General features: G+C 24.3%; 1 protein-coding gene across 2 annotated transcripts in view; it reads left to right on the forward strand.

The window, feature by feature from the left end:
• Positions 1-6,706: 6,706 nt before the first annotated feature.
• The window catches only part of LOC145833897 (maestro heat-like repeat-containing protein family member 1), a 32,297-nt gene continuing 19,216 nt past the window's right edge, over positions 6,707-19,787 (forward strand). For both annotated transcript variants that reach the window (XM_082941147.1, XM_082941148.1), the window contains exons 1-12: positions 6,707-6,858; positions 8,063-8,223; positions 12,648-12,782; positions 14,203-14,365; positions 15,019-15,100; positions 15,709-15,970; positions 16,446-16,558; positions 16,723-16,846; positions 17,073-17,163; positions 17,436-17,555; positions 17,781-17,872; positions 19,517-19,759. In XM_082941147.1, the coding sequence (XP_082797273.1) occupies positions 6,759-6,858; positions 8,063-8,223; positions 12,648-12,782; positions 14,203-14,365; positions 15,019-15,100; positions 15,709-15,970; positions 16,446-16,558; positions 16,723-16,846; positions 17,073-17,163; positions 17,436-17,555; positions 17,781-17,872; positions 19,517-19,759 (1,686 nt within the window). In that variant the 5' untranslated portion in view covers positions 6,707-6,758. The remainder of the gene's footprint in view (positions 6,859-8,062; positions 8,224-12,647; positions 12,783-14,202; positions 14,366-15,018; positions 15,101-15,708; positions 15,971-16,445; positions 16,559-16,722; positions 16,847-17,072; positions 17,164-17,435; positions 17,556-17,780; positions 17,873-19,516; positions 19,760-19,787) is intronic.

Below are 19,787 nucleotides of genomic sequence, written 5' to 3' on the forward strand. Positions count from 1 at the left end.
GTTTTTAAAAGTACACATTTTTGGGTCTATTTTTAATAATAATGTAACTTGTTTTAAATCAAACAATTTAAAGTTCCCGACTTAAATGTCTTTAAGGAGATTTATATCCAATATTTATTTTAACAGTTTATTACAAACAAAACAATGTTTCACTCCTATACTTGCATATAGGAGATCCTCAGTTGTTGTAAATAGGTCTTAAAAAGTTTTTTTGAATAAAATAAATGGAAGTAAAACAAAAACTAATGGTTTAAAAGCAAAAATAAATCTTTAATATACTAAACTTAAGTAAAAAATTTTTTTAGTTTATGTTACGCTTTTAAGAATTTTGTTGATAAGATAGACTAGAAAAAAACTATAGTGCTATATACATTAAAATAGTAAAACATGACTCACATTGAAGTTAGTTGCCAGAAAAAACAAATAGAATACTAAACACAACATTTGCAATTGATAATGCTATAAGTTGACTGTTTAAACTTAAAGCTCAAAATTTCAAAGTTAGGTTTATGACGTAACTGTATTGTTGTTTAAATTGGCGCACAATTTTAATTAATATACTTTAGTTACAAACTTAGAAAATATTTGTTAAATTGCCTTATTGAATAAAGATTATGTAATCAAAAGTTTTAATTTGGTATCGTGCTTTGGTGTAAATAAAAAAGAAAACAATTTTTACATGGGCGATAAAGACTCTTTACAATTACAAATAATTTAACTTACTAATCAGCGGGTGCTAGTTTAAGTTTTAAAGCAGAGCTTTTGGAAATGTGGACAGTTTGCAAATAGTTCGTACCTCTTATTTAAGTTGACTTTTTTCTTAGCATTGGCTATCTCTATTTTTTCTAAAATACAGGTTTTGCAGATGCTATGTATGCTTTTAATTTCCCCAATGTGGTGAAGGATGCTCCATTTTATGTCGTAGGTGATTTTTTTATAAAAATAAGGGCAAATGTTAATTTTTGTAAAAAATAAAATATGTTGGACCTTCCTATGCCCTTAAAAAGTTGTTGGTGGCTAACATCATGAAGTGCATTCAGCTAGAACAAATTTTAATACATCTAAATGAGACTAAATTTATCTCCAACTTAAACTACCTACTTTTTTCTATAAAATAAACTTGGAATATTTTAAGTTTATTAAAACTACATTCTTTTTTTGTCTTTATTATTAGCTTAGTGTTTAGTTTTCTGTATGTCTTTGTATTAATCTTCTTTTGTATTATCTAGACACCAATGCATTAACCATAGTTGTGAGCTTTCACATTTATCTTAAGATAAAAGCCAGGTTTACTTTAGTTTAAAAATAAATAAAATATTTTAAAATAACATGTTGGAAAATACCATTATAATAAAATTGAAATTGTTATACATACATATAAGATCTCTAAAACCTTATAATGGTTAAAAAACTCCCTTAATTAGACAGGTTTGAATAATATACCATACAAAACAAGGGCTAGTCTAAACTTATTAAAGTCTGGTTCAGAGATGTTAAATCGGAGAGCACAAAATCCCCGCAGTAGAATAAAAAAATAAAATCCCCGGCAATAGAATTAAAATTTCTTATGAAAGAAAAAGCTGTATTTTACAAGTTGAGAACATAAAAGTTTCATATATTCAATTACACCAACATATTTAAAACCATATTGTTTTTATAAATATGAATGCCTTAAATGTAAGATTATGTTTTTTATTTTCATAAGGTTAATTTTAGTCACTTTATTGTTAATTTAATCATAACTACCTTTTAACTTTATAGTTGTAGGTAATGTTAGAAAAATTAAAGAAAAGTATCTTCCACTTATTTAAATGGTTAATAAACTAAAAACATTGTAGCTTTGGAACTAATTGATGTTAAGTTAATTTATTATTTGATTTTTTTTTCCAAAAATTAGATGAAATAGACAATTTTTTTTTTCTTATATCCTACTTTTATCAAATTATTTGAATTTTTAAACTTGAAAATAAAGTTTGATTATTATAATTTTTTAAGATTCATTATTAATTATTTTATTAAGACATAGATTTCACTTAAAAGTAATTTGAATATAGTTTATTATTTTTGTTTACAAACTTGAAACTACTATTTGCTAAGTAGAAATCTATTTAAAATTTTTAATTTTTAATGTGGCAAATTTATTGAGTCTTTTTTTATTATAATTAGGTAATTTATCTAAAAAAAAATTATACCTGAAAGTTTTAGTGTACAACTCAAGGTTTTTACAACTAGTTTTGTAAATTAAGCAGAGTTGAAACAAGGTCAGGAAAAGCAGAAAAAAAAAGACAAATAACAAGAATAGTAAGGTTTTTTTTTAACAGTCAGGAAGTTTAACTAAATATTAAAAAATACCAGATTTTGTCAGTTTAAATTTACTGAATTCCTTATATTCAAAAACAAGTCTTTGAATGGTAAAAAATTAATTAAAATTCTTTAAAGTGTGATTAAAATTGAAAAAATTTCCAAGAATTTTACAAAATTACTTAATTATCAATGCCTTCATCTTGTAAAATTAAATGAATATCCTTTATAAAACTGCAAAATGTTTCTATTAAAATTTTGTTAATCTACCCTACTTGAACAGACAGTTTTTGTAGGCAGTATGATAATCTGTAGCATTTTTTAGTAAAACAATGATAATACACAAGAGTTTATCTAGCATACTTTAGAATTGAATTGTTTTTTTGTTTAAGTAAATAAATAATTTCATTCTAATTAAACACTAGGTTTAGTGTTTTGGGTAATAAGTTTATGTTTATAATTTACCTCATTACAATTTTTTCAAAATTGTTTAAATTTTTTAAATAAATTATAAAAGTGGTGAATTTCATGGTTAAGTTTAATTATTTATAGTTTATTGTAGAATAGTTGTTTTTAAATATTTTTTACATAAATAAGGGTAAAATATTTACTACTAATTTTATAATTATTGATAAGATGAAATATAAAATTGAAAGCTTTATTAATTCCTTTTATTAATATAATTTAATATTTTTATTAACAAACTTGAAACTACTATTTGCTTAGATGAATTCTATTTTAAATTTTTGATATGGCAAATTCATTGAGTCTTTTTTTATTATAATTAGGTAATTTATTAAAAAAAAAAATTATATTTGAAAGTTTTAGTATACAACTTTAAGGTTTTTACAACTAGTTTTGTAAATTAAGCAGACTTGCAACAAGGTCAAAAAAAGTCAGAAAACTCAGGAAAAGCAAAATAAAAACAAATAACAGGAATAGTAAATCTTTTTTTGAAAACAGTCAGGAAATTTGACTAAATTAAAAAAAAATACCAGATTTTGTCAGTTTAAATTTACTAAATTCCTTATATTTAAAAACAAGTTTTTGAATGGTAAAAGGTTAATTAAAATTCTTTAAAGTGTGATTAAAATTGAAAAAATTTCCAAGAATTTTACAAAATTACTTAATTATCAATGCCTTCATCTGGTAAAATTAAATGAATATCCTTTATAAAACTGCTAAATGTTTCTATTAAAATATTCTAAAACTACCCTACTTGAACAAGCAGTTTTTGTATGCAGTTTGATAATCTGTAGCATTTCTTAGTAAAACAATGATAATACACATAAGTTTATCTAGCATACTTTAAAATTTAATTGTTTTTTTTAGGTGAATGAATTATTTCATTTTAATTTAACACTAGGTTTAGTGTTTTTGGTAATAAGTTTATGTGTATAATTTACCTGTTTATAATTTTTTCAAAATTGTTTATATTTAAAAAAAATTATAAAAGAGGTGAATTTCATAGTTAAGTTTAATTATTTATAGTATATTGTAGAATAGCTGTCTTTTAATATTTTTACATAAATAAGAGTAAAATATTCACCTCAATATGTTACATGCAATGTTTAATCTTTTCTCTAATAAATAGAACTGTTCTAGATTTTAAAATGTAGTTTAAAAATAAATTAATTTAAATTAAAAATTAATAATTTGCCAAGGTTTATGTTGCACTAATAACAAGGATGAAAAATAGTTTCACCATTATATTGAAAATTTTATTTATAATAATAATATATATTATTAAATTTTAACTACATTTAAAAATCTAAAAACAAAGTTTCATTAACAATAAACTTGTTTTTAAAGCATGGCGTTGGTTTAATTGTTCTATTTTTATAGATTGAATTTAACCAAAATTATTATGGCCCATTAAAAATTGTTGTTAATGAGAAATAAAAGAAAAAAAAAATTGATTTTTAAGATCATAGGAGGATGAATATATTTTTTAACATTTTGATATTAATTTGTTTTTTTTATTAAGTATAACCATATCATTAATATTCCAAAGAACTTTTCCTGAAAATTTTTAAAATTTAATATTTAAAAACTTTTATAAATATATTAAAATGTTCAAACATTTAAATTTGTGGTACCTTGAAGAAATTATGTATTTTTTTAAACACATGATACAAAAAATTATAGTCAATAAACAAAAATGTTAATTAAAACTTAAAATCACAGAAATTTTTTTTTTGTACTTTTATAAGTTTTTTTTTTTAAAGCATTAAGCTAAAGAACTTTATTTTTGTTATAAAAGAAAGAGCTTATGTATAAAATTAATATGATATACTGTTTTAATCTTACAAACAAAATGTTATAATAATAAAGTACAATGTAAATTAAAAATTTTAAAAGTTAACTTTTTACTAATTTTATTAAAACAAAAGTAAAAAAAAAATAACTAATGAAATTTTAATATAAGGTAAAAAATGTGAAAAAGTCAGCTACAAATTCTTACTTTAGCATTTTAGTTGCTATAGTAAACAGCTGATATTAACAGCTGTAATTAACTGGCATCTTGATTATAACATGACTGGTCTGGTTATTTCTAGTTCTGGTAAGATAGTAACGTAAATTAAACTACACATCATAACTATATTAAACCAACTCAAACTGTAGCAACTAATAGTTATATATCAATTATTTGCTTTAAAACAACAGTAATTTTTATTAGATCTTAAAAAGGTCTTTATTTACAATAATACTATGTTTATTTAATACATACTTATCAGCTACCACTACATATAAGACGTCAATAACTATTATAATAAAAATTACTTAATGTTTTATAGTGAAACCATAAACTTGTTCTACTAAAAAAAACGTAAGCATCGTACTAAAGTATGGATTTTAGTTACTTTTGAATTTGAATAGTTTATGTAGTTGATGAATAAAAGTTCCGATTTTAAAATAGACTAGACAGATTGTATAACAGAAATTATATTTAGTTATATATAACATCGATAGTTTATAAAAAAATAAAACATTTAACAGTCGTAAATTTTTTTTTATTTATTTTTTTAATATTTTTATAAGTAAATTAACAACTAGATTAAAATAAATTAAATACCACCAGGATATGTTATTAGAGCACAATGGCTACAATACTGTGAGTAAACACACATACTTTTTAAATGTTTTATATAGGTAGTATCTATTTTTTAGTAAGAAGTTTTAAAGTCTTTAAAACACAGTAGAAAGTTTATAAAACTACATTTTTTTTGTAATGACTGAACTGTACAAATATGACAAAATACTCGTCAAACAACTATTAATTTTATTTTAACCACTAGAACCTGATACTTAGCATTTTTTCAATCAAAATAAACAAGCAAACTTAAAATTTGTAGTAATATCCATATGTATTTCTGTAATTTTAACAAAGCTTAGGTACATTAATGTAAAATAAAAAATCCAACTACTACAACTAATTTCAAGTTTAATGTTTTTAGTTTATAATGAAATAATTGTGTATGCACTAAAATTTTAAGCTTTTCATCTAACTATATATAAGTAGTAAGCTTTAAAGTAATAGGTTACGAGACCAAAGTATAAGTATCTTTAGTTGGATATAAAACAAGAAATTCTATGAATATTGATTGTTTTTTTACCATAAAAATTTAAATAATTGATATTAATTGAATTAGTTTAAGATTTTTCAAGGTTCAGAGTTTTTTATGTTATTAAACCACTTTGTTTCAATCTTTCAACATTTAAATCAGTATGTTTTCAGAGTTATTATGACTCTATGCTTTTAGGCTACACAATTTATGCTAGTTTAGAAGTGCTTTGAAAAACTTAGACTAATTTTTTATTACATTTTGATAATATTAGTGTTTAACTTGTCATATTCTAATATAAGTCATTTTCTGAAAGTTAATTTAGTAAAACGTCTAAAAATATAATTTAATAAATGTTTATAGTTGTTCATTATTTTTATCATTTTAAACTGAGTGATTTCATATAATGATAAAAGAAAACTTTCTTTCTCTTTTTTCTGCATATATAGTTTTTAAGTTTTCAATTGAATTTAACGTTTTACAGAGGTATCTTTTACATTGTTGTGTAAATATAAAATGTAAAAGCATGTATTTGCAGTCATGCCTTCAGTAATTTTTAAAAAATATTCAAGTTATTAAATTCTAAGATAAAAGTTGCTTTGTTAAAGCAAAAGTTTTTTTTAATTTTTTTTCTATTAATTTAGCTAACTTTTTTTTGCCTCAATAGTGAACAACCTTGTTTCTATCAATACTATACTAAATTAATATAATATACACTTTAATAATTTTTTTTGTTTCCTTAACAAAATTTTATGCGTTTAATAATCAGTATAGATTATAGTTTTTGACTAAGTTAGCTGATTATTATAAGACATTTTTGTTATATTATTCCTAGATTAAAGGTAATACAAATAAATTTGAACTATAAGTATAAAATACTAGTATACAATCATGAGTATTCTAGTACAAAAAGATTCAGCAAGAATGGTAACTTCTAATTCTACAAATTCAAAAAACGAAATTCTTCAGTTAGAAAGAGTTTTTGCAAAAGGTTTGTCACCAAATACTTTTGTGTACATTTTTTATTTCTGTTTTTTTATTGTTTTAAGTTAAAAAAAAGGTACAAACTAACAAAATAAACTATACAACATTAACCTTATAATATAGCATATACATTAAACTGCCAACTAGATACACACTTTGAACACAGCTCAAAAGTGAGTACCCAATTAACTGGCAGTGTGTACATAGGAAACTTGGTATTTAATTACCTATATTAACCCCAATACAAACACCTTTAAAATGTTTGTATATTTTTAACTATATTTATATTCAACCAATGAATTTTTTTAATCTTTCTTATATTTCCTTGTACCTTTAGAATTTACTTAGTACATATATTTAAATACTAATTAAAAAAAAAAGATTTATGAAAAAATTGATCGTGCTTTTATTTAAATTGTGTTTATTAATAAAACATAGTTTAAGGTTCTACATTATACTCCTGCTTACTCATTGTTTAGTATTCTTTTGCTTTTTAACTGGTTGTTTTGATAGAAAACACAACAACAGCAAAGAATAAAATGGTGTGGTGCTCATAGAAGCTGTGGTTTTTATAGTTAATGTTGGTAGTAATGTATGTAAGAAATGGTGATTAATAATTTTATTAATTTCAAAGGATTACCTTTTACTTATGTTGTTTATATATGTTTATCATGGTTACCACAATCTCAGATCAATTTGGCTAAATTTAGTTCCACTGTTCATTATTTTCTTTATTTATGTTTCATATGACTTTTAAGGTATTTTTTATTCCTATGCTGTAATCATGGAATATGCAAATTTAAATTGCACTGGTTGATATTTTTGTTAAACAAATAAACTGTAGTATAGTATTCAACCTGTAAGTTCATTACTTATTTTCTTATACCTTAAATTTTAATTTATTAAAATTTGATACAGTACAATTGATAAAAAGATATATTAGTTTTATGTTTTAACTTTTTTTTTTTTTCTTTCAAAGTAAAACTAAAATGCGTTTTGAACACACCGTTTTTCAGCTAAAGCGTGTGTAACATACTGGCAAGGATTACTTAGTTGAAAGGTTACTGTACTAAGCAAATTTTGTAAACCCTTTTTAAGTTTATACATAATAGTGACCTTTTTTAGTGCTTATTTAGCTAATTTTTTTACACATGTTTTTTGAGATTCTTGTTACTGTTAGAGGAATTTTTAACCTTTTTTTTTCATTGCAGATATGGTTTCAGCATTGATTGGAGCAACTTTTGACAAAGATGATAATGTAAAACTTTCTGCAACAAGTTCTTTACATAAGTATGGACAAAAAGCTCCTAATCTTGTTTTAAATTCATTGTATAGCTACTTAATGCCAATGATTGTTACAAGTCCACAAAAAGTAAATAATACTTGTAAATAATTAACATTATGATCTTTTTTAAAATCAAGTTATAAAAAAGTGTAGTTTTTCATTAGTATTTACACAAAATTATTTATAAACAATGAACTTCACCGCATGATTAACAACAACAGCATCCGAGACAATCCTACGACCGGATGCTATTGTGCGGTGAAGTTCATTGTTTATATTCGATGGCATAAAACATCTCAACTTTGTTGATGATGGCCGAAATAAATACTGGCACAAAATTATTTAAAATACTTTTGAAAAATACTTAAACTTTAATTTGTTTAATAAACAGAATTACAAGGATACTTATTTTAGAGTTATTAAAAGGTTGCTGTTTCCTTAGGATAGTGAATCTAGTTTAGGCTAGTTTGAAACTAAAACACAGCCTGACTCAAGTTAATTTTTTTATTTTGTAAATAAACTACGCAAGTACTTATATTATTTTTTTAAACAATTAATAAATTTTCTGTTTAAATATGTGTTATTTTTAAATACTGTAGACAATATTTTAGTATAAAAGTAAATGTAAACACCACAAACGATAGTTTTCATATACTTAAAAGTATTCAGAAAACTTTGTTTATATAGATCATCTTTACATCTCACATACTAGAAGTTAAAAAACTTAAAACTTTAGACTAAAAAAACTACATAAGTAAGTGAATATACTGATTCATAACAATTTATTACAAGCACAAGAGTTATTATTATATTTAAACAAAACTAATTCAATAAATTAGCATAGTAGACACGCTTAATATGTAAAGCTAGGCCAATACTTGTCAATCACCTTCCAGATTATGTATACCAGGGAGGTAAAAGTATATTGACATTGTCAATCACTCCATTTTAGGCAAACAGTGTTTAAGTTATTTTGTTTAAGGAAAAGCTTAGAAATATATTATTATCTTAAACTACATCATGAAAATATAATGAAAAGCTATAAAAAGGCTAATGATGATTGCATAAATACTGTAATTACAGAGGCCCATAACATCATACTGAACAGCAAAATCAAAGGTAAGATTAGAAAGATGTTCCTATCTCCAGCCTTTATTTCTCTAAAAGATCATAAAACTGCATTCCCTTATAAGGTAAAGTAGCAAATATTAAACCCAAATAAAGCTGACCTAGAGAAAGTAGTTAAAAACATCCTTGATAGCATCAACACATCCATAGGGGAAAAACACAAATCTCTTGCATTTGCAAAAGTCCTTAAGAGTAATTAAGTGGTTTGAAAACATAGATAACAAAAATGCATCTAACTTTCTTGAACTTTGACATTGTAAAGTTTTACCCTTCTATCTCTAAAAACCAACTCCAAAAAGCCCTTAAGCACACAAGTAATTACTCTTCTTTTACTAAAGACAATGAATTATAATTATGGACTTATGCTTAAGCATTCTTACCAATAACAATGGTTCTAGTTGGGTAAAGAAACATGATCACATGTTTGAAGTCACAATAGAAAGTTACATGGGAGCTTAGGTATGGGAGCTGAATATCTAGTAAAACTTTTCTTACTTCAATATCTGCAAGAAGTCCTGACACCTGGACGACAGATTAGCTTTCCTGCACAAAGCCTCAAAATCTGATCAAGAATAAACATCAAAAAAGATCAGGTAAATATTCAACACTCACGGATTCAAAAAAGCTATTGAAATAGGTTTGTTTGAAACTGATTTTCTCGACACATCAATATCTAAAAGAGAACCTACCTTTTAAAAAACTACCAACCTACCAACCCTTTAAAAAACTGAACATCAGAATTCTGTTCTACAAACCCCAAACAAATTATCCAAGGACACAATAAAAAAGTGCTATCCAAACCAAACTCAACTGATAAACTCTGTAACTGCAGAAACACCAAATGTCCGTTCAACGGTCAATGTCTACAGAAAGGGATATACAAAGCCACATTTTTAAACCAGAATATACCTAAGGCATTTATAGGCTCCACTGGTGTATATTTTAAGACTAGGTATAACCAGCACAAATCCAGCTTGAAGCCTAACAAATCTACCCAAACAACGTTGCCAGCATATATAAAGAAAAACAACTTAAATCACACAAACGTTTTATGGTCTATCATGTATAGAACTACATGCAACCCCCTACAAACCAGAAGCATGCACTATATGCAACTTGGAAAGAATTGCTATCACAGAGTCTAACAGAGAAAGATTGCTGCCATGTGTCCCCACTTCAGATTGTGCTATTTTTGATTAAATTTAATGTTATTTTATTTTTTGTGTTATAGTTTATGTTTTTTGAATTATCCTTTTAACTTGATTTATTTTATTTTAATTTTTTCATAAATGCTTAACTTAGCTGTATTTTATTTAAATTTTTGTTCTAACAACTACTAATACTTATAAATACTTACCAAAGTTTTAGTTATCACCTCTAATTACCTTCCTATCTCTGTATATTTAAAGTGCTTTAGATTGTTGTTTTGTTATTGTACTTGAAGATCTGCTATAAAGCAGTGAAACTGCAGTAGTACTATTTAAACGTTTGTTATATAAACGTCTTATTAATATTATGAATCTATTATAAATATAACCATTTAAAGTTAAGGGCATAGGGGGGGTAAACACCCTTTTTTGGTTTTTTATCTTATTTTATATAGTTTTTACTAAGCTACAAGATGCTATTTACAGATTCAAAAAATTCAAAATAATTTTTGAGATATAACCGGTCAAAGTCGGAGGCAACAACAGGTTCCTTATGGGAGGCGCAAACTAAAACGGCAAATAACTAGAAATCACTAAAAATCTATCTCCTCCTACGTTTTTTAAGATAACTACTTCAAATTTTCAGGAAATGTTCCTTGGAATATTTAGAAAATTCTGTCGGAACAGAATTTAAAAAAAATAAAAAATAAAAATTTTATAATAAAAAAACTAAAAAAAAACTGTTTTTTTTGTTTATTTTTTATATAAAATTATTATTATTTTATTTTTTAAGTATTCCTTCCGACAGAATTTTTTAAATATATCAAGGAACATTTCCTGAAAATTTGAGGTAGTTGTCTCAAAAAACGTAAGAGAAGATAGATTTTTAGTGAAATAGTCTATTTTTGCCATTTTAGTTTGCGCCTCCCATAAGGTACCTGTTGTTGCCTCCGACTTTGACCGGCTATATCTCAAAAAATATTTTGAATTTTTTAAATCTGTAAAAAGCATTTTGTAGCTTAGCAAAAACTATATAAAATAAGATCAAAAACCAAAAAAGGGTGTTTACCCCCCCCCCTATGCCCTTAAGCTATATGCATCATAAATTACAATTATTAAACACCATTATGCATAATACTATATGCAATGGTTAATACTTAGTATGTGAAAGTTTATTAAAAAAAGTAAAATGCTATATAATTTTCGGTCTTATGTTTACTAGTATATTTGTGGTAGAAATTAACGTTTTAATTTTATTCATCCTAAAAACACAAAACCATTGTGCTAATATCCATAACTCTGTAGAGCTGTGTTATTATATTAGTACAAGAAAACAACTTAGGTTTAATAAACAAAGTGCTTTAAATAAGTGGTGTTATTGTATAATGTATAAATATATATGAAGTCTACAAACAAGTAGAAATAGTACCAGTTCTTACTTATTTATTAGTTTATGTTTTCTATATTAGAAAAGTCATTATATGTGGTATTTTAGTTCAACCAACAATTCTTGTTGTAATTACTTTGTTGATAAAGCTTGTTAAAGCCTTAGGGGGAGGGGAAGATAAATTAATTTTTCTAAAGTTTAGTATTTTTTTTACATAAACTGGTTGTTTTTTACTGTTTTATAAAGCTCGAAGTAATTTTTGAGATAAAACGGATTAAAGTTAAAGAGTTGATATTTTTTTTTATGGGATGCTAAAACTAAAAAGACAAATACAGACTATTCCACCAAAAATCTATCTCTTCCTTTAGTTTTTAAGCAGTAGTTTTAAAATTTTTACAGTCTAATCCTTACTAAATTTTGAACAATTTGTGGGAAACAGATTATTATTATTTTTTTATTATCTCTTCAGGTTTCTATTAAAACCTATTTTATTGTATATACAATATAGATTTCAAGTATCAGCCAAAGTTAATTTATGTACAAAAAATGTTGGTTCCCCTCTTATGGCATTAACCTTTTTTTTACCATATTAAAAAATATCAAATAAAACTATTTTTTATATTTTTAAGATACAATTTTCATAATAAGTTATTTAAGTAAATTGTTCTGTTTTTTTAGTGTTACATAAGATTTTTATTAATAATGTGTATTTTGAATAACTTAAGGAGTTTTAAACTATACATTTAATGTGATACCTAGTTTGATTGATTTAATATTTAATGTTTTCTATAGAAAACTAATAACCTTAATTGATGTATGTTTGAAAATAAAATATAAAATACTTTAAGGTAGACACTGAGAAAAAAGTTCACTTGCTTGAATCAGTTTTTAAGATAGTTGATTCAGACGTAAAAGAGATAAACAATTCCTGTCGTAGTCAGATAATACTTTTAGCTACCGAAGAGCTTAACAAAGCACCAAAGGTAAAATATTTCATAATTTTGATATGTTTTATATATTTGTTTGTTGAAAATGTTATATTTCTTATGTTATATTTATATATCAATTTTCGTTTGTAAAATAATTTAATCTATATGAGTACTTGTTTTATCTAAATTCTAAATTGTTAGTTATTATATGACAAAATGTTATTAATTGCAGTAAACTTAAAAATATAAATACTTAAATTTCAAACTTTTTGATGTGTAGTTATTCTATATAAAACTTTTCAAAAGTTGTTTATCTTGTTTTGCATAATTTTTAAAAATATTTTCTTAAAAATTTAAGATAAGTTATTGCTAGTGGTGCAAAAATTAATTCTAAAATACTCGTTACTTTAATAGCTGTTATTTTCCTGCAGACTGTATTAGTCGAACAGGTCTGTCAAAATGGTTGATTTATTTATTTCTAATTTATTAAGTTTTGTGAGTTTTAAATAAAGCATAGGCGTAACTAATTCTTTACGTTTATTTTTTACTTGTGAACTTTGCCATTTGAGTAAATTCATTTTTAATTGTAATCCTGAATATGTGTTTTATAATATAAACATCTATCTATGCAATACAATTTGTGTAAATTTATCATACAATCTTCAAATTTATTTTTACATTTTTAAATGTTTAAAAAAATTATATTGGTATGTTAGGTAAATTTAAAAAAGTTTAAGTTGATAGTTCATTATAATTTAAAACAATAAAATTTCTGCTTTTATCTTATTTGAAAATTACTATATCTTATTTTTTCTTTTATTTATAGTTTTGTTTATCATAAATTATAACATAAGGTTTATAGTAAAATGTTTTTATTTTAAATCTTGTATCATGTAAGCTTTTATTTGATTACTTTTAACTTTACTTTTTTATTTCTCTAAAATCTTCATTTTTTATCAAATTGTTTTTATTCGCTGTATACAAAACTTGGATCCACACAATTTAAATTTTCTGTATCTTTATATTTTTTTCGTCAAAATCTTCGTTTGGCCTAGTTGCAAAAATACTTTTTTTTAGTTTCAAAGTTGTTAGTTTATGTGACAATGAAATATACTTTAAAGTACTTATAAACTTAATAAATCAATAAAAGGTTTTATATTTTTTGTAATAATCTTTTGTTTAACTGTTTACTGTAAAAAAACATATATGAATAAGGTTGTGTTATGCTTCTTTCGTTTTTTTAAATTATATATATTTGAAGAATAAGTTGTACTAACACTATTTTACTCAAAGAAATTTTAGTTTTGGTTTTATAAAAATAAGTCTTTAATATATTTTTTGAAAATGATGGTTGTAGTTTTATTAAAATTTGTTTATGAGGCTTATAATCTTTTAGAGTTATATGCGTTTCTACTTAATTTCGTTATACATATTTTTAATATTTAAAAGCAAAAACATATAGTTATAAACACAGAAATCTTTAGCTTCGTCTCAAAGCGTTTCCAGTAAAATTTTAGTTAGTTTGTCACAAACGGATGTAACTGATGTCATGCAGGAGTTGATGAAAATACTTCGCCCTGGTAATCTTCCTACTGAAGCCATCATTGACACATTAGCCAATCTTTGTTTAAATAATGGTGATTAGTTTCTTATTTAATTGTTCTTATTTTATTTGTTTACCCAGCGGAAGTTAAGGATGGGCGGGTTATATTTAAATGGTGGCTAAATATTCTTCTTTGAATGCTTTTTAAGGATTTATCTTGATTTAAATAGTAGTAAATTTTCTGTAGTAAATATTTAGAACAAAACAATATAGTTTCAGTAGGATTCATATATAAGACTATCTTAGAACAAATTAAAATAACTAGAAAAATAGTTTTATAAACATTTCACCACTTTTGCCATAAAAAAGTTTTATAATTTGTAGGTAGGCATTTAAAAAAAATAATGAAGAATTAGATGAAAATATTATTTAATTCTTAAGTTTAAAATGAAGTTTTATAAAACTTTAAATATATTTATTGTTTATTAACTTTTAGTTTATTTTAGTTAGATTTTTTACTTAAAACATAAGTGAAAAACTAGAAATACAATCAGTTTTTAAATTCTTAGATTTGTTTCCTACTAAATGCACTTAAAATTGTATAACAACAAAAAATGTTTTCAACTTAGTATTTACGTATAAAATTTTTGTTAAAATAAAACATTAATTAAAACGTTTTATTTTCTTTGATTGTAAGTTTCAAAGTTTTTCTCAGATTAAAAAAAAAAATTATTCATATTTTTTTAGTTGAAGGAATGGTGAAATACTTGGACCAAATATATAAAATTATTGTTCCAATGTGTGGTTTAGTTAAAGGGGATTCAATGAGGTAATTTATGCATGTATACTATTTGAATAATTTAAACCTATATGTATACTTTTTTGTTATTTTATTCATTTTTTTAAAGGTTTATTACTCAGTTAATTTAAAAAATTTATACTTATTTCTGTAAAATTTATTTAAAAAACTTGTTATTCATTAGTACAGTAATATTTTTTTATAAATATTTTAAGAAGAGTTTTATTTTAGTACATTTTTAAAGCTTTCAAAACTTTAACCAAAATCATGATCATAAAACTTTTTCAATTTACTAATTAGAAACGTTCAAAATAGCATATAAGTTTGACTTTTTTTGTGGATGACTTTTTTACAGCTTAATGTATCATTTTAGCGAGTTATTGAATTTTAAGAATGTGTGTTTTATAATTAATTTTGAATTGAATGTTAGTCATGAGTATAAAGTTAAAAAAAACACTTAACTCACAAATAATAATTTGACTTATGTTATAAAAAGATTAGAAAAACTCATTTTCAGTATTGTTTTAATAATAAAATGTATCTTTATTATACAGTTAAAAGCATGAGATAGTTTTTTTTTTAAACACTTTGTTATTGTTATAGATTGTTTGTGCTTGATGAAACTTTGTTATTATCAGGGTTGTGCTTGCGAGACTTTTTGGAAACTCGTGTGAAGCTATCATCGAAGTTTTATCAAGGCAACCGAAACAATCCATACAAAAAGAAGAACAAAACACAGACGAAAATGGTGTAGTTGTTAACAGTCAAGGTGAAGTAGAAGCTGCTACAGAGAAAACTAACTGCACAAATAAATTTTCTGTTGAAACATTCAGAAACGATTTAGAAGAAATTTATAACAGCATCAACAAAACTACTTGGATTACATCAAAAGATCTACAAGTACTATTTTGAGCTAGCTAGAATGTGATATTTTTGACATTATGTAACTAAAATACCATTTAAAAACTATATTAGAATTCGATTTGTTATGATATAACTAAAATGTTTTATTTTTAGTTTTCTAATTATTTTAAAGCAAACGTTATCTTGAAGTTTGCATTCTTTTTAATCTTGTGCAAATATTAATGTAACAAACATCAAAATAGGTTTAAATAAAGTTGAAATCTTGTTATGTTAATGATTGACATAAATGATGTCATGTTAGCTCTTATATTTGTTTATTTAAAGTCGTAATAGTAAAACAGTCTTTCTAATTCAATGATTTTAGATAAAACGTTGATAAAAGAAAAGTTTGCTAAATGATTGTGAAATAAATGCTTGATAATTTAAAAAATAAAAAAAGATTAGTTAAAAAAATTTGAAAAAATATATATATTAGGTATACCCAAGTATTTTCCTAATATTACTTTTTTAGGTATCAAGATTAACAGCACGCACATTAGGCAAGCTTTGCAAGCTATTCATTAAATCAAAACTAGAAGAAGTGGCGCCAAAATTGATAAGCTTACTTCTTAGTTTGCTGAGAAGGTGTGTTCGATTTATTATTCTTGTTTTAAGAAAAAAAAATTAATTAAATACGAAGTCGGCTTATAATTTTTTTATCTTTTTTAATCGGTAATCTTCTATAGTCTAGTCTAGTTACAAAAATAAACAATAATAACCTATCAAAAACATACTTAAATGATCATTAGACATAATTTGGATCAAATTCTTATAACGAAAGCTTTGTGTGATGTTATGGCCTCTTTGTCGCAAAGCAAAAGTATCGTACTGACAGATTGCAAAGAACAAATAACATCTGTAGTTCATAATGAGGTAATATTGTTTTATGAAAAACTACTTGAGGTTTTTAAATTCTTTAAAATGGCTCGGATTTAAAATAAACTTGCGTTGTTTTCTTTTTTGATTTTAGTCGCAGTTTTTAGTTAGTACTATAATTGATAGCAATAAATTTTAGCTAGAGTTCGAAAACACTTAAATTGAATAGTAAAGTATGACATAAAATTAGTATTGATTTTATTAGAAAATAAAGTTTTGTTAGGTATGTGCGTCGAATGTAGGCAATGAAGGCGAAATTTCAGCAGAAAAAGCAAAACGTTTTAATGAACTTTTGAGATGTTTTGCAATTTTAGGTTAGTAATAAGTTGTGTAGTTTGACTAAAGTGTGAAAATATACTTAAAGACTTTTGTTTATCTATAATTTAATGCAAATCTTTATATAAAAAAATAAGAAACTTAATAAAATTTAAAACAGTTATAGTAAAAATGGGCATCAAAAATTTTTTTTTTATCATGTTTAAAACAGCTTGAACTTATTTATACAATAGTAAAACGTTTGATTCTGATTATTTAGTAAAGTTTTAGCTGAATAAGCTTTAAACAGTCAACTAAACTTTTTTTACAGCTGAAACTAATTTAACATTCCTTATACATCAAATTTTGTACAAAGCAACATTTAGAGATGAAAAGACTAAATGTGGGAATTTGATAATTTTAAGACATCTAATCAATTCCTGTGATGAATGTTAGCTATAAGTTCTTATTATGTTTAATGATTAGAACAAAATAAAGTAAATGAGTATGCAAAAACAAATGTATGTATATATCTTTATTTTAATATAAATATTTTTTGAAAAACTAAATTAAACTTTATTAACTTTTTAAAGTTTTTTCTCTATTTTTATACATAAATAACTAAAAATAGTTTTAAAACAACTTTAAAGCTTTATACAATATTTTATTTTCACAGATATGACACCTAACGACAAAGAGCTTATAGTAAAAGGATTTCATAAACACCTAAACGACCCTAGCATAAAAGTACGGCATGAGCTAACTAAGGTTAGTGAGTTATACTTATACATATTTAGTTACTCAAATAAAGTAACCTGCCAACTAGGTACGCACTGTTTAGCCGAAAATCTCTGTGTTCAAAATTAAATTTTATTTTTACATTGAAATTTAAAAAACTAACTTCAATGTAGAGACAAAATATTATTATATTTTAAATAAATTGTGTAAAAAAATTATATAATTTAAAACTAAAGGAACCAGAAAAAAAGTTATTAACTTACAAATTGTATATAAAATTTAATATTTAAAACCAAAACAATACAGTTTGTTTATTTAACAAATTAAGGAATATTGCAATTTAAATTTGCATACCCTAAGATTAAAACAAAAATTTAAAGCTAGCCTGAATTATCCTGGTTAGCCTAAGCGAGCTAAGATTGTGGAAACCATGAAAAGTACAAAAAAAATAAGTAAAAGTAAACTTGTAAAATTAATAAAGTTGTTAAGCACTATATTCTAAATTTATCACTGCCAACATTGCGTATGGAAACCACGTCATTTACTCCTAAGATCACCTAAGACCAATTTATCTTTTGATTTTGTGTTTTCTATCAAGACAACAAGTTAAAGTGCAAATATCGCTAAGTGATAAGTAATCAGGAGTAAAATCTTATAACCTTAAACTAGCCTTTTTGTATAACACAATTTAATTAAAGCATGATCAATGTTTTCATAAATCTTTTTTTTTTCTAAAGTTAGTAATTAATTTTAATTAAGCTAAAGAAATACAAGATAAAAAAAATAATTGTAGGTTAAATATATAAATATACATACATAAATACTTACATATAAATTCATATGTAAATAAATACTGAAAAATAGTATATACAATTTCAGCAAATATGTTTTGTTTTTAGAGATTTTGCTTTATAGTCATTTGTAAACTTTATAGTGGCTTTCAACATGTTTGTATTAGGCTTAATGTAGGTAATTAATTCCTAGGTACGCATTTTTGCGCTGTGTTCAAAGTGCGTACCTAGTTGGAAGGTTAATGTAATTATTTTTTTAAGTATGAATAAGTTAGTATTTGTTTGATGACTAAAAAGTAGTTTTAAAATATTTAACTATTTTTTTTGCCAATTTAAAGAATATAAAATACTAACTTACTGTTTTTCCTAAAAATTATTTTTATATGTCAAATATGTACAGAATTTTTACTTAAGATATAAAAGAGCACACTTATTTAAAATTTTCATTTTTATTGCCTTTTGTATTATTTTTAATTTTTTCTTTTTGGCTGCATCTGTATAAAAAGTCTTAATTAAATTTTACTACTGCACCAGAAAAGTACTACCTTTGGTTTTAGCTGTAGGGGTCTAAATCTCAAAAACGTTGTTATTAATATATTAAATATATGTTTCTTAATCTATTCTCATTATTAATGGTTAGTATAATAAAACATTATGTTATTGTGGCTTAAAGAAATTTTACCCTAAAATTGTGTCATATTTACATTAAAAATACCATTTCGTTTGACTCTATCAACTTACAACACTTTTTTTTTTAAAGTTATTAATTTACTAATATTGAAATTTACTGTAAATATTAACAATTTTAGTTTAAATAATTTCACTCTACGTCTGTCGTCATTCATACAAAAGTTGATTTATTGCTACAATCAACACCAAACAGCTCATCACAGCCATGGCAACGCACAAGTTCCTTCCGCTGGACGGCGGACGAGAGTACGTGAGGTTTCTGGTGGGCGAGTGTTCGAGAAAGGTGGCGCCCGTGCTGCAGGAGGCGAGCGTGCACGAGAGGACGGGAGGAACGCAGCGAGCGTTGGAGGAGGAGGAGAGCATGCGGAGGAAGCAGCGGGAGATGAGCATGCACCTCATCAACTTGATGGCCCTCACCGTTGACGACACTGAACAGGTTATTTTTTAAACAGAAGTATTTTTTT

Source organism: Thalia democratica, chromosome 4 (assembly GCF_965202585.1).
Source record: "Thalia democratica chromosome 4, ktThaDemo2.hap1.1, whole genome shotgun sequence".
Classification (NCBI taxonomy): domain Eukaryota; kingdom Metazoa; phylum Chordata; class Thaliacea; order Salpida; family Salpidae; genus Thalia; species Thalia democratica.